We start from the raw sequence: 14,329 nt of genomic DNA, 5'->3' as shown, positions 1-14,329 counted from the left end.
AAATCACCCAATGTTAGACATCCAATAACCGATGATTAATAAATTAAAATGCTCTAGTGGTGTCAAAAACAAACTTTAACTTTTAACCATCTTTTCAGAAGTAACTAAAGACTAGTTATTTGTTTGTAATTGTGAGAGTGTTAATGTGGTGTTATCAGCTCTATGACAGGTGGCCCGTTTTAAAGACACAGCACAAGACAAGAATAAGTGTGTTTTATCACCCTCTGCAAATACATCTTCTACAAGTGTTTATCATTTTATTAAAATGCTGACAGACTTTACTGCTTTTCTTTGACATGAAGTAAGCAACACTTGACACTGTTTACATGACCTGTGACCTTGGTTTATGCTATCTGAACCCCATCTCTTGTCACCAGTCCCCAGTCCCCCATACATTGCTTCTTGGTTTATGTTATCTGGACAGATGAATGTTTTACAATCACCTGTTTATGTGAAAATCTTGTAGTGTAATTTGTTTTATAATTAATGATAAAAGATTAAATCCAAACTGCCATAGAGTGATATAAGTCTACAGTTTCAAGTGTGCTTTGAGCACTTTGAAGTCTAGAATCAAGGCTCACCCACACAAAAATATCAAACGAGTTCCATGCAGTCGGAAACGTTTGAGCACAGGGTCATTTAACTGGTGTGATGAACCAACAGTTCATAATGTTTAATTAATATCGAAACATTTTGTAATAGTTTCTGAAATAAATAAATCTGATATTTGGCCATGTGTGTCCTGAATTTTGACTTTATATAAAAGATAACACATTGCTAATGTTACTAGTGTAAACATTCAGTTTTGGTGTATAAATAAAACATTCAGTTTTGGTGTATAAATAAAACATTTGGTTTTGTTATAATAAATAATAAATAAATAATAATAAATCCTAACCAACATATCTTTTGTCATTGATAGATAATATATGATAAATACTTGTTTTAGTAGTTATTCGTCCATTCTACTATTCACTGTACCTCTTCCAAACTCTTTCATCAGGTTCAAAACTCGGCTTACGATGTTTTGTAAAATTGGGCCCAGGGCCGTGTTCCACTAAACGACCTTAGTCCTAAGATCACCTTAAGTGCATACTTTTACCACTAAGATCACTTCGTGGAATGGGACCCAGGACTGTATCTAGAGAGGGGCGGGACATAGCCCAGTGGTAAAGTGCTCGCTTGATGCACGGCCGGTCTGAGATCAATCCCCATCGGTGGGCCCATTGAGCTATTTTTCATTCCAGCCAGTGCACCACGACTGACATATCAAAGGCTATGGTATGTACTACCCTGTCTGTGGGATGGTGCATATAAAAGATCCCTTGCTGCTAATGGAAAAGAGTAGCCCATGAAGTGGTGACAGCGGGTTTCCTCTCTCAATATCTGTGTGGTCCTTAACCATATGTTTGATGCCATATAACCTTAAATAAAATGTGTTGAGTGCATCGTTAAATAAAACATTTCCTTCCTGTATCTAGAGATGACAGGGGTGAGGTGAGTTGTCTCTCAGAAAAGTATATTTTTAAAAAGTTACTTTTTTGGTTTAATTGGAAAAGACTTTGTATTGCTATCCTCATTCGTGTTTAAGGTTTTTTTCTACTATCCATCTCATCCTCTTGTTTTAGGCATAGGAAGGTGCCAAAAAGTTGGGGGGGGGGGGGGCAGGCACACACAAACACACATATATAAATACATGTATAAATATATAAAAAACATTGCTGCTCCCACAAAGTGGGGGGGGGCCACATGCCCTCTTGCTCTCCCCCCCCCCCCCCCCCCCCACACTTCCTACGCCAGTATTAAGCAAAAACTAAAATTCTGGTGTTGAGCCTGAGCCTCTCGGACACAGTAGAACATATTTTTAAAAACCAGTCATTAAATGAAGAATTTTACATTTATTACAAAAAAAACATGCTGTCATAACAATTATCTATTCCACTTTTTAAAAAAAATCTGTTTCTAGATAAACTGCGTTTGTTATTTCAAAAGTATATCACGAGTTATAAAAAACCAATTTTCGGCCATAATACGGATATAGTTTGTCTCCACTCCCATCATCATGTGGGAACATGTGGAAGATGGAGTTGGCAGGGAAATGTGGATCCCATGCAATATGAGGTGCCAGGAACATTCCCTGCGTGAGACCATCAACACACAAGTTGAAACCAGTGTGGCGATGTTGAAAGGCCTGTGTTGTGAGCTGGCTGATGAGAGAGGACAAGGTTTCCATGGCATAGAAACACGCACCCTACCGAGATCCTACAATACCAACATTTAGTATCATGTGTGTTGAAAACAGTACATGACAGAGTAAAGACAACAAACATGTCGGATTTGTGAATTCCACACATTTATAGGAGCTGTTACACATCTACCATTAAAATAGAAACAAATTAACACATTTTATTGTCTACATTTTTGAAAAACATAATTACTGGACAGAAATATTTAGCATTCCATTGATCCTTAAATTGATCGACGTTTATCTCAAAATGTTAAACAATGGAGCTGATAGGAAATGTTAAAATTTATATCTGATTGGAAATGTTAAACTCTATAGCTCATTGGAAGTTTTTTAAACTATATCTAATTGGAAATGTTAAACTCTATATCTGATTGGAAATGTTAAACTCTATATCTGATTGGAAATGTTAAACCATATCTTATTGGAAATATTAATTCTATCTGACTGGAAATGTTAAACTTTATATCTAATAGGAAATATTAAACTCTATAGCTCATTGGAAATGTTCAAAAATAAATTCACATTTGATGATGGTATTTTGGGTTTTGAGATACCTCTATGGTTTCGTTATCGCCACAAGGCAAGCTGAGATAGCCTTGATGCAGTATTAGGTTGTATTGTGTAGAATAACTCAGCCGTCTTTGCAAGTTTGTAAATATCATCTTACATAATATTTTCACAACATTATAGGCTCTAAGTTACATCATTTGATAAACATGAAAGAAACCAAACTGTTTTCAAGTTTATTCTTCCCCATTGCATGACTGAATATATTGAAACAAATTAATTTGACTTTAACTGTGATGTTTCGTCTTTACGTTCCTCAGAGTTTCCTGGTAGTTTGTTTTAATATTGTTATGATGTAATCACTAGAAAAGATGTGAACAATTGTTACCCTAATGTATTACTAACAATATTAAAGGCACTGATCTTTGTTCTTAAACACTATAAAACCATTTAGGCTATAATGACAATTATGTACGTGTATAAACATACTGCTTAAATTATCAAATTATGAGAAATCCAATGTATTACTGGTCATCCTGGTATTTGTTGTAATTAGCATAGCATTTTATGTGAAACAGAAAAAGCATGTACCTAGAGAACTTGATTCAGTGATTTCACTTAAATTTTGAGGAAAAAAAAGATTGAACAAAAAAGAAAAGCATTTTGAAGTTGTAGCAGATATTCATATTCATAGACAATATTGTATGACTGTAAAATGTTAGTTGATTTGGGAGGTCTTTTAAGATAGGTGTCTTCTTAATAGAGATGGTATTCAGTTGCATCCCATTGGATAATGACGTGTGAAGGTTATGTGGCATAAATATTAATAATGTTAAGTAGTGAAAATAAAACATCTGCATATTACTTAGAAAGGCCTGTGGTACATTGTCCTAAATGTTTTCAGAGACATTTTAAACTATTATCGTGATGAAACTTGTATTTCCACACTAGGCAGAGTCAAAAGACTATATTGGAGAGGTTGTTTCCATGAATCTCCTGTCAGGTGGTTCATGTAAAGGAGGACTGCCACTTCCAGGATATCATCTTTACACTGAAGGAAGCAAGGAAGGAAATGTTTTATTTAACAACACACTCAACACATTTTATGTAGGGTTATATGGCATCAGACATATTATGGTTAAGGACCACACAAATATTGAGAGAGAAAACCCACTGTCACCACTTCATGGCCTACTCTTTTTGATTAGCAGCAAGGGTACACTGTAGGAAGCATTTTTATTCAGACAAAAATGGTGGGAGAGACCACAGCCCACCAGCTTGCATGGAAGGCTTTGAGTAGTGGATTCAGAGTGATATTAGAAAAGACTGAAATTCCTGAACCAGTAGATGACCAAAACTGATTTTTTTTTGTACCAAAGGAAGCAATGTGTTGGTGTTACAGTCATAGGTTCTCCACAGATATTCTTGGGGCATGATTTGCTTTGAAATTTAGATTTCTTGCATCGTCGAGAATGACATTTTACACCAACGTAATGGGGAGGATGAAGCCCCCTGGGTCATGCTGGCATTCATTGATTGCTATCATGGATAAAACATGAATGGAAATAAGCTCTTCACATTCACTATACATGTGTTATATTGGTGTCTTGACACGACCAGTTGAAGAGCTGTACAACTGTTTCTGATTGATGCACAAACGTTCTGATCACTGGAGTCTGAAATTACATTTGCTGGTGTTGGCAACACAACATTAGGCAAGCCGTTTTAGCAGGCACTGAAAAAACATTGTTCCGTAATTGCATATCATCAAAGATACGCTCACAGCCTGCTTGGGGCCTTCGAGTCTGGCCAGAGATGGGTTCTTTCGATACTAATGGCGAAATTATAGTCTGCCCTCGTAGAAAATTTCATTTCACACCACTAACTGCTTCAGGATGTTATGATGTGCTAGTTGGTGCTTTATTGGACACGACTCTCCTGGCATTAGATATAAATTTTCATATTTCTGCCTTTTATCAAAATGTATATCTGTCATGATATAGGACAATAAATAAGCAATTGACTTGATGAAATAGCTTTAAACAGTTGTGGATCTTGCTGGTTAAGTAGGTTTCTGTCAAAATGGTATTAAGTTTATGAGCACTTGTTATAAATAAATTGGTACATGATGTCTGTGGCTTTTTTCTGGTCTTGTATTCCTGATGTCTTTTTCTGATAAGTCTATGAATCTGGTGGCGAGAGGAATAAGATTTAAGGAGGTTTTCTGTGGCCAACATCTGCAGAATGTTTCACAGGGCAGTTTGTAACACTAGTTAGCTGGCCAAACAACTGTTCCATGAACACAGATCGTTATTTATATCAGTTTAAAGAGAGGGGGAGAGAAAGATTTTTATGTGAAATGTTTTCACCAGTACACTAGCTTGAGCATACAAGATCGTGATCTGAAACTGATAGAAAGTCAAACTGATTGGTTTTTATATTCCATTTTTACTGTCACCTTAGAACTTAATGTATTTGTAAATACATAAATACTAAAACAGACGTGATGTTTTTCCTGGCTATATCTATATATAGCCCACTGTTTAAACCATGCATTATTAATGATTCTCTATATTACATAATGAGGACAAATATCAAATTCTTATTTTCTTTACCAGTTTAATACTTGTAATAACAAGTATTGGTACTATAAATATCAAATATTTTCTAAATTAGATTTATCAGTATTGTATTTTTTCATTTTATTTATGCTATATCATATAAACAGAAATAGAATAGATGTTTAACGACATCCTAGCACGAAAAATACATCAGCTATTGGGTGTCAAACTATATCATATAAGCAAACACTTATTAACTGCTGACTGTCTACAATCTATTATTTACTCGTTTATCTGTTTTCTCCAGTTAGATTTTAACTGTTCTGTGTATAAATCTTGCAATACCAATGAAACCAAATATTTTATTGTATTCAATCAGCGGCAGATCGGGGGGGGGGGGGGGGGGTGCTGGGGCTGGGCTCTCCCTAAATTTTGTGACAGTTATATTTTTATTTTATTTTTAAAACATTTCCATTGGAGAATCCAAGGAATCTCTTCAGGAATGTTTGTGGGCTTCTGCCACATGTCATTGAGGCTCCCCCTAAATGTATTTTCTGGATCTGCCACTTATCTGTAACTATATGTGTGTATTTTGTAATAATACCTAGAAAAAAGAATATCCACATAGGTAATATTTAACAAGTTGTGTGTAATACACATGAATTAATGATAACCAACACTGATAGTATCAAAATGAAAAAACGTTGTGGATAAAAATAGAGATAAAAATCTAATTCTAATTTTCTTGATTATTGCGAGGTCAAATAGTAACATCTTTGCTGATGGCAAACTGTTACATATTGACTCGCCACTGTGGAAGGTTGATCATGTTTATTCACACAGACAAATTGTGTTAACCTGGGTGTGCGGTTTGTGAGGAATCGCCCAGTAAGTAATGTGATTTGATCATCAACTAATTTACGTCCTTCACTCACCCACTCTGTGTTGGCAGCAGAGCATGGCTAATGAAATTTGAAGCCACTGCTTTACACCAGGCCCCAGTTGATTAAAGACAAATTGATTGATTGATTGATTCGGCCAAATCAAAAAGGTCAAATAGCCACTTTTCCTTCTGTATCGATCGATCATTTTACGGATGTGCTTTCTTTTTATAGGGGACTCGCAGCCTCGGTTTCCGCGGACCGTGCCTCGATCAGGATCAGTTCCAAGCTCGCGGGGGATGGAGGTGGACCTGCCCAGCCCTCACAGTCGTGGCGGGTTCTCCGAGATGTACCCACAGAATTACCCAAACGGAGAGCAGCCTATGATGTTACAAAACAATATAGATAGGTGAGTTCTGAGACGGCAGCATTAAAGATGTATGACAAACATCACTGAGAGCAATAGCTGGTATTCATCAGAGTGTCAGCCAAGATTTGTCTCAGTCATAGAGCAACTATGATGTGCAGGAGGTTTCAAGATCAAATCCTTTTAGGGGATTCATAAAGTTTTTTCGGGTTTAACCAGTGTTCCTTTAATATTATTCTTTTTCACATATTTTGTTTATATTCCACACAATGAATAAATTATTATACATAATCATTATATAAAGAGATCTGTTCACTGTATAGAATATAAATAAAATATGTGAAATGAGTTTAAAAAGATCCTTTGCTGCTAGTAAAAAATAATAGTCTATGTGGTGGCTTTAGGTTTCTTCTCACACAACTGCTCACAATTAAATTCCATATGCACCTGTAGCTACTAATCAACTCAGTATGAAGTGAATAAAATGTTTTCAATAAACTTTACTTGTCAACAATGGTATCCTTGAAAGAACACAAACAAATTAAGTAAAAGGACCTTTCTGTACAAGATATAAGGACATATTTATACAAAACTGTGACATGTCTACATATGAATGTTCTCTTGATGTGCATAAGTATCTTTATATACAGATATTTTGAGGTATCAGTGTTTTGGGTTTTTTTTTACTTTGTCACTATAGTCTAAGAAAATGCACATTCTGTGTAGAATCCATATGTTATGATTATTGATTGACTGTCATTGCTTCCAGAGACAAAATACCATCTTGATTGAAAATACGAAATGCTAATACAATTATTATCAGTGAAGACCGTACATGTTATGAAGTACATGAAGAAAATACTTTATTAAAATAATTAAGAAATTAGAAATTACAATATTACGCCGTGCTCAATACATTGGTTAGCTAACCAATCTGATTTGTCGTTGGTGCTGCTGCAAGCAATCTTGTCAAGTGACAATGATGGAATGAAAGCCAGGCCAACAACAGGTTCTCAAGCTGTTTATCCACAATTCCATTGCTTAATTAAATTATTTTGTAGTAGCATGCATTGCCATTGAATTTCTACGCGGCAATCCCAGCTACTTTTCCTCAATGTTTGGAGTCAATTTGTTTGGTGCAGCAACCATGTCCAGATGTTTTGTTCCCACTTGTTCACATTACCCAGCTATTGATATTGTCTCCCTCATGTGGAACAAGTTTGACTGCAGTTCCAAAATGGCTATCACGATTTGCCTTTTTCATTGGCCAGCCATTAGGGGATCTTCTGAGTTTGATTTCCACCAAGGTACTGAACGTCTTGGCAGGCTATTGATCTTTCAAGTCAATTTATCAATCTTAATTGTGCAATTCCAGTCACAAGTGTCAGTTGGGGTTTTTTCTGCAATCGCAGATAAAAATAGCACCATGATCACAGCTTTTTAGTTTGCTAAAATCTTTTTCAAAGTTTGGGAGGTGAGTAGTTTTTGAGTCTTAGATTTTAAAAACATTTTAGTTTTCTTTGGCTTCAAAGTTAATATTATTTTTTGCTATACTTTTTCAAATATGTAAAAATGGAAATTAACTTTTTACAGATTTTTTTTTTGTGTGTTTAAAAATGGAACTAATGTATTTATTCTTCTTCGCTGTATTGGACACCAGTGTATTTTTTATATTATATTTGACTTTTAAAACAATTTTGTTACCCGTTAATATAAAAGTGGAACGAGCTAAGTAAGATATCAACAACGATAAATTAGCTTTCACATGAGAAAGCCTACAACCAGTTGAAATATTATTAATTCATTTGCACATCAGTATTATTTTTTTTTTCTTCTGGTCCAGTTCAAACTAATCTTTATATAACATAGAAGTTGTCATCTTTTTTCACTTGATCGAAACAAAATAAAATGCAAAAAGAAAATGTCTAATTTCTGTGATGATGTCATCGATGTAATGCCCAGTTGTAGATTTTTACGTCATGGCTCAAGTATCTTTAAAAGTGTACATTTGCAAATATTCTTGTTTTATTCAAAACTGTTAAATCCATTTAATTAGAAATATGTTTGATGGTTGCAATGTTGGTTCAAATATGTGTTATTTCTTATGAAGTAGGGACTGTTTTATGATTTATAATCAGAAGTAGCCATGTTGGACAAGTTTTGGTCATATCTAGCAAACAGTCAACAAGTAAATAGCTTGAACCATTAACTGCCACATTTTCATGTGGTTTGTCTCAGTCTGCAATGAAATGAGGAAATTCTTCTTGATTTAATGGAATTTTATGGTACATTTGGAGACGGGAACCCTTGAGAAAAGTTTATATTGGAAAATATTGATGTTCTGTTATGGGAATGCTGGCCTTGCAGGCAGTCGGGGAATCATGTTGAGTGATTGGTGTTTGCAGAGTGATGAAAGTCACGGAAATCAAACGCTATAGCAGGAAGATCGCATCGAGAATGTAAATAATGCAAGTGTTGAGATATGAAATCAATAGTCGGTACCTTGCTTTCGCCATCTATGTTTGCTTATCATAACTGGGCAATCTGATGGAAGGATTAATAGAGGAATCGGCAGCCAGTGCCAGCACGATTGGGGGGACGTAGGTGTAATTACAAGGTCTTCCATGTCATTGGGAGGGAAATCTAATCACAAATGAATGTTGCTAAATGCAGTATTTGGTTAACATGTTCATCCATCAAGTCATCGCATGATGTGTAGAATGACAGGACTGACATTTTAATATCGTAACTACAGCTATGATTGAAGTCTTGTTCACAGTGTTAATAGTGCTGGTGATATACAATTTAATAAGTCAATACTGTGCCTTTTGGGACAAAATACTTTTAGGAAATGTTAAATAGTTGTTGGTACAAAAGTATATTTATTATTATAATATTAAATACATTATATTCAAAACTTTCTTTTCCCATGAACATGCTTCATATTATCACTCAAATATTGTTATAGATATTTAGTTTCTCCCTTTCCTATAGAATGTTGAATGAACAAAATATACAAGCATAGCATACTGAATATATTGGCAAATGTTAAATATTAACAAATTCAGCAAAGCCATAACAAATCTAAAAAGTTGTTGATGTTACACAGTCACAAAGTTATGCTAATTATTGTGGCTACAGTGCGTTGGACGTGAACACTATCTGCACTGCGGCAGGGTAAAAGCCTTGAACTGTAATATCCTAAATAACATTATAAATAAGTAACCTTATTTAACTCTGATGACACTAGTAGGCCCTAATGTTAAAAGTTAAAATTTGTTTTAACGACACCACTGTAATACATTCATTAATTAATCATTGGCTAATGGGCATTAGACATTTGGTCCTTGTTACAAGTAGTCAGAGGAAATCTGCTACATTTTTCCATTAGGAGCAAATAATGTTTTATATGCACTTTCCCACAGACGAAATAGTACATACCATTGGCTTTGATATACCAGTCATGGGGAAGTAGTTGGGACAGGAAAAGATTTTTCAGAGAATGGGTCCTCCAAGGAATTCGATCATTTGACTGAAACACCTCAGATGAGTGTTGTAATGACTGCGCTAGATCCTGGTCGTGAGGCCATAAATCGTGAAGGTCTATGCCTATATAAGGACCTGTGTTCATTGAGTAATATTAACAGTGTAGTTGAAATTACGTAAGGTAAATTATGGACACAGAGTATTCCCTGTGATGTGGGGTTCTGACAGTGAGAATGTGTTGGTATTTGTAAAACTCATCTCATCAGTCTCTAAATATGTGCAGGTGTTATTCTTGTTAACAATGCTGCACAATGCTGCAGCTATGCAGCGCCCACAAACACTTTGTTACAGGGATACCCAATACTCAAAGTTTAACTATCACATTTGTTTGAAGGATTTGCTGTCTTGTTCAATTATTTCACACATCTGTAGAGGGACCACTTTCATTTTGTTTTCTTCACTCTGAAGAACGCTGCCACTTCATCATATAGAATCCTGCAGTTTAATGTTACACTGGAACCTGTTAAAAAAGTGTGGTGAAACATTTTCAAAACTGTTTGAATAACATGTTCATGACATCAAAATGAAACATTTCAAAACTGTGAATAACATGTTCTTTTTATCATATTCTATAATTTTTAGATACCAAAATTTTTAAAAATTAAAAAACAAAACAAAAAATATGGTGGTCATCTTAAAATTAAAATTGGAAACACTAAATCTGAATTTTAAAACTCACAACAAATGTCTTCTTGACCAATGTTGTATTTAGAAGAATATAAATATTGCTGCCCAAATTCCATAAAAAAAAACAATTATAAAAAATAAAAAAAAATAAAAAAAAAAATATATATATATCTTTAAAATTATGTACATGAAGAGAAAACCTATTGGTAGCAAGCACATATCACAGTCTTTAATATATCTGTCATGGGGTAAAATGCTACATTGCTAATGGCATAAGCATATGCATTGTTACGGATTTGGAAACATCAATTGCGCCAGTTTGCTACTTGAACACATGCACATTCATAACAAAAGCAGTTTATCCCAAATTGATTCAACAATATATATTACAGCTTGGAATGTTAGCAGTACATGTACCATACACTAGATTGGATAAACGCTTGGTATATAACATAATTTATTTCTGTGGTTTTTGTTTTCAAAATACATGTAATTAGAAACTTATGTCTTAGTGCAGATATAATAGTGATACATTTGTTTTGAAGCTTTTGTATTCTTTACATGGTTCTTTAATTTTGATAATAAGAAAGGAAAGGAATGTTCAAGAGTTACCAGCATACGTACATCCTGCACATGACTATTCTTTAGTAGGAAGAGAGCTTTTAAGTGTGTGTGTGTGGGGTGGGGGTTCTTGTGCATTAAATGAAAAAAAAAGTAATTTGTTTATTGCTAGAGAGTTTATATACAGAGAAACCTGTCTAAAGTCGACCCTGAAAAACTGGAATCATGTCAAAATTGGCCACGTTTTTACGTCCCAAATTTTTTAAATTCTAAAAAGCAACCCTCTAAACACCACGGGCCTAATTCACTAAACTCTCGCAACTTTGCGATCTCACAGTGCAATTCTAAAAGACCTACAAAGAGGATGCTTTGTTGTCTAACAGAGCCTAAGAGACCTTTGTGAATTAGGCCTCTGATCCTGTCTAAATTGGATAGATATTAGGTCCCCTGCATGATTTTTCGTTTAAGCAGGTTTTACAGGTTATTTAAATTATTCAAATGTTTATTTTATATGTATATAAAATAATGATATTTTTTTTTTTCCACAGACAAGTATACACGTTCCCCCAGTTCGGCATGCCAACCATTCCAATGGGTGGGTATCCGCCCGCCCCTGACTATGGGTATTATTCCAAGTTCTCGAGTGCCAGTCACCGCATGAAGAAGAAACTCAAACAGCGGTGTACGTGGAAGTGTACGGCTCTTATCCTGCTCATCGTGTGTGTCGCCCTGCTCGCGTGTACAGTCTACTTCGCAGGTGGGTAATAGTTCAATTTCAGCTGATGTAATATATCGCCGAAAACAGGTTAAAAGAATTTCTTATAATATACCCTGCTTAATACAAGTTGACTCTATTTATCCATTTTTGATCAAAGGCCATGGTATGTGCTATCCTGTCTGTGGGAAAGTGCATATAAAAGATCCATTGCTGCTAATGGAAACATGTAGCGGGTTCCTCTGATGATTCCGAATCAAAATTATCAAATGTTCCACATCCAACAGCCAATGATTAATAAATAAATGTGCTCTAGTGGTGTCGTTAAACAAAACAAACTTTTAAATTATTTATCAGTTTTAACCATCCCAGCCAGTACCCAGTGACTGGTATATCAAAGGTTGTGGTATGTGTTGTCCTGTCTTTGGGAATGTGCATATAAGAGATCTCTTGCTGCTAATGGAAAAATGTAGTAGGTTTCCTCTATACATATATTTGATTACTGACATCCTTTAACCAATGATTAAGAAATCAATGGGCTTTGGTGGTTGTGTTAAATAAATTTTTTTAACTTTAACTATTTATCAGTATAGAGAGTCTATTAATATTTACACAATATACATGTATAAACAAATTAATGAAGCAACAAAGTGTACATTAGTGGGATTAAAACCACACCGATTCACATGATCTATTTTCAACAGTCTCGACCTGCAGGCAAAATTGGCTTTTTGTCCTTACTCATCAATTATTTACAAGAGTTATCTTCCCATCACATATAACAGTAGTTCCAGTTCTGGTGCTGATAAGTAAATAGAATAAAAGGTTGGCTGTCTGAGTTATGAAATTCCCCACGAATTTGGCACGGTTAGTATTTCAGTCATTTTGTTTGATTTCCCTGGTGGATTTTTAGATAGAATTTAGACTACCATATAATTAATTTTAGAGCTTTTCATTTCCTAAGTGTTTCATTAATTTTGAAGTTGAACTTTAGGACGAGGAGCACAGAAACATTTATTCCCACTCTGTCGCACCGCCATAGCCAGAGGGTGTTTACAGAGATCTGAGAATTTGTTTCCAAGGTAGAGAATTGTTTGAGAAACTGACCTTTTAGAGGAGTTTTTCTTGGCACCGTGGCTCTTTGCTTAGAAGCACTTTATGTCAAAGTAAACTAGCAACGCTGCTGTAAAAACAAACAGCACAGGCAAGTGAGCTGCTGCTAAATGTCTTGCCTTTGTCATGGAGAGATCTTTGTATCAAGGCATGATGAACTTTTCCAATGGTTCTCCCTCTGGAATACAGATTCTTCCTTTTTGTGGCTATGATCAGGCCACTGTTTAGTTAGGTTGAAGGCTTTTGTGCTGAACTGGAAACCATAGCATTATTGTCTTTGCAAACAAAGCCTGCTTGTTACATTAGAAGTGGCAACTGATTCTCAGGAGATCATGGTTTTGTTTTATATATATTGTTTCTCTGAGACCTTGGTTTGAAATTGGTTAAATAAATATATAAATAGATCCATATGGTATGAGATGTATTGGGTTAAATTTCAACCATATTAAATGTTCTTAATTATGTGGTAATAGTTGTGTCTCACCTTTTACAAGATACAATGCACACACAAAAAATTGAACAGCAGCAAGGGTTATTTAATTTATTTTTTGGATGACAGGATAATACATACCATGATCTTTGATATGCCATTGCGTGTCAAAAATGACCTGTTGGAATAGGACATCTGTTTAGTTTATTACAAATGTCTATTTTTGGCTTATACTACATTTGCAACATGTTTTAATTGGCCTGCTTCCACCAATGTGAGTTTTGGTCTGGTGTAGAAGCCATCAAACGCAGACCGTAGCGGAGTGAAATGTGCTATCCTAGTTTGTTTCATTTCATTTCATTGGTCAAGAGATCATGTTTGTTGCTAAAGGCATCCAAGCAGGAGAGATGCATGTTTATTTTTCCTGCTCCACTGACTGTGAAGTCAACCAAGTTAATAGTGATCGGATTCTGGTGCCAGCTATTTCACTGCTGATATACACAGTATTGCTGAGGAAGCATTCTTAACTTTAAAGCACTATTATTGGCTCTTTTTATCTCATTTTTGTTAAAATCGTATAAAATAGCAACTTCAACAGAAACAAATTTATTTACTTATACAAGGAAATTAACTTTTTATGTGGAATTTGTTTCAGTACTGAAATAGTAAGAGAATGTTGGCTTCAAGCCAGAAAGTAGCTTGAAGATGATGGAACCTTTGCTGTATTGGCCGTAATTTCATTTACACATTTGATTTAATGATTGCTGTTACAA

The 14,329-nt window shown here is 35.0% G+C and overlaps 1 protein-coding gene across 3 annotated transcripts in view; it reads left to right on the top strand.

Annotated features, from left to right (window-relative positions):
- LOC121373986 (teneurin-m-like) overlaps window positions 1-14,329 on the top strand; it is a 217,200-nt gene that overhangs the window by 145,811 nt on the left and 57,060 nt on the right. For all 3 annotated transcript variants that reach the window (XM_041500842.1, XM_041500841.1, XM_041500840.1), the window contains exons 7-8: window positions 6,432-6,606; window positions 11,847-12,055. In XM_041500842.1, coding sequence (XP_041356776.1) covers window positions 6,432-6,606; window positions 11,847-12,055 — 384 coding nt within the window. The remainder of the gene's footprint in view (window positions 1-6,431; window positions 6,607-11,846; window positions 12,056-14,329) is intronic.

This window comes from Gigantopelta aegis, chromosome 6 (assembly GCF_016097555.1).
Source record: "Gigantopelta aegis isolate Gae_Host chromosome 6, Gae_host_genome, whole genome shotgun sequence".
Classification (NCBI taxonomy): domain Eukaryota; kingdom Metazoa; phylum Mollusca; class Gastropoda; order Neomphalida; family Peltospiridae; genus Gigantopelta; species Gigantopelta aegis.
This window is presented reverse-complemented; position numbering and strand designations above follow the sequence as displayed.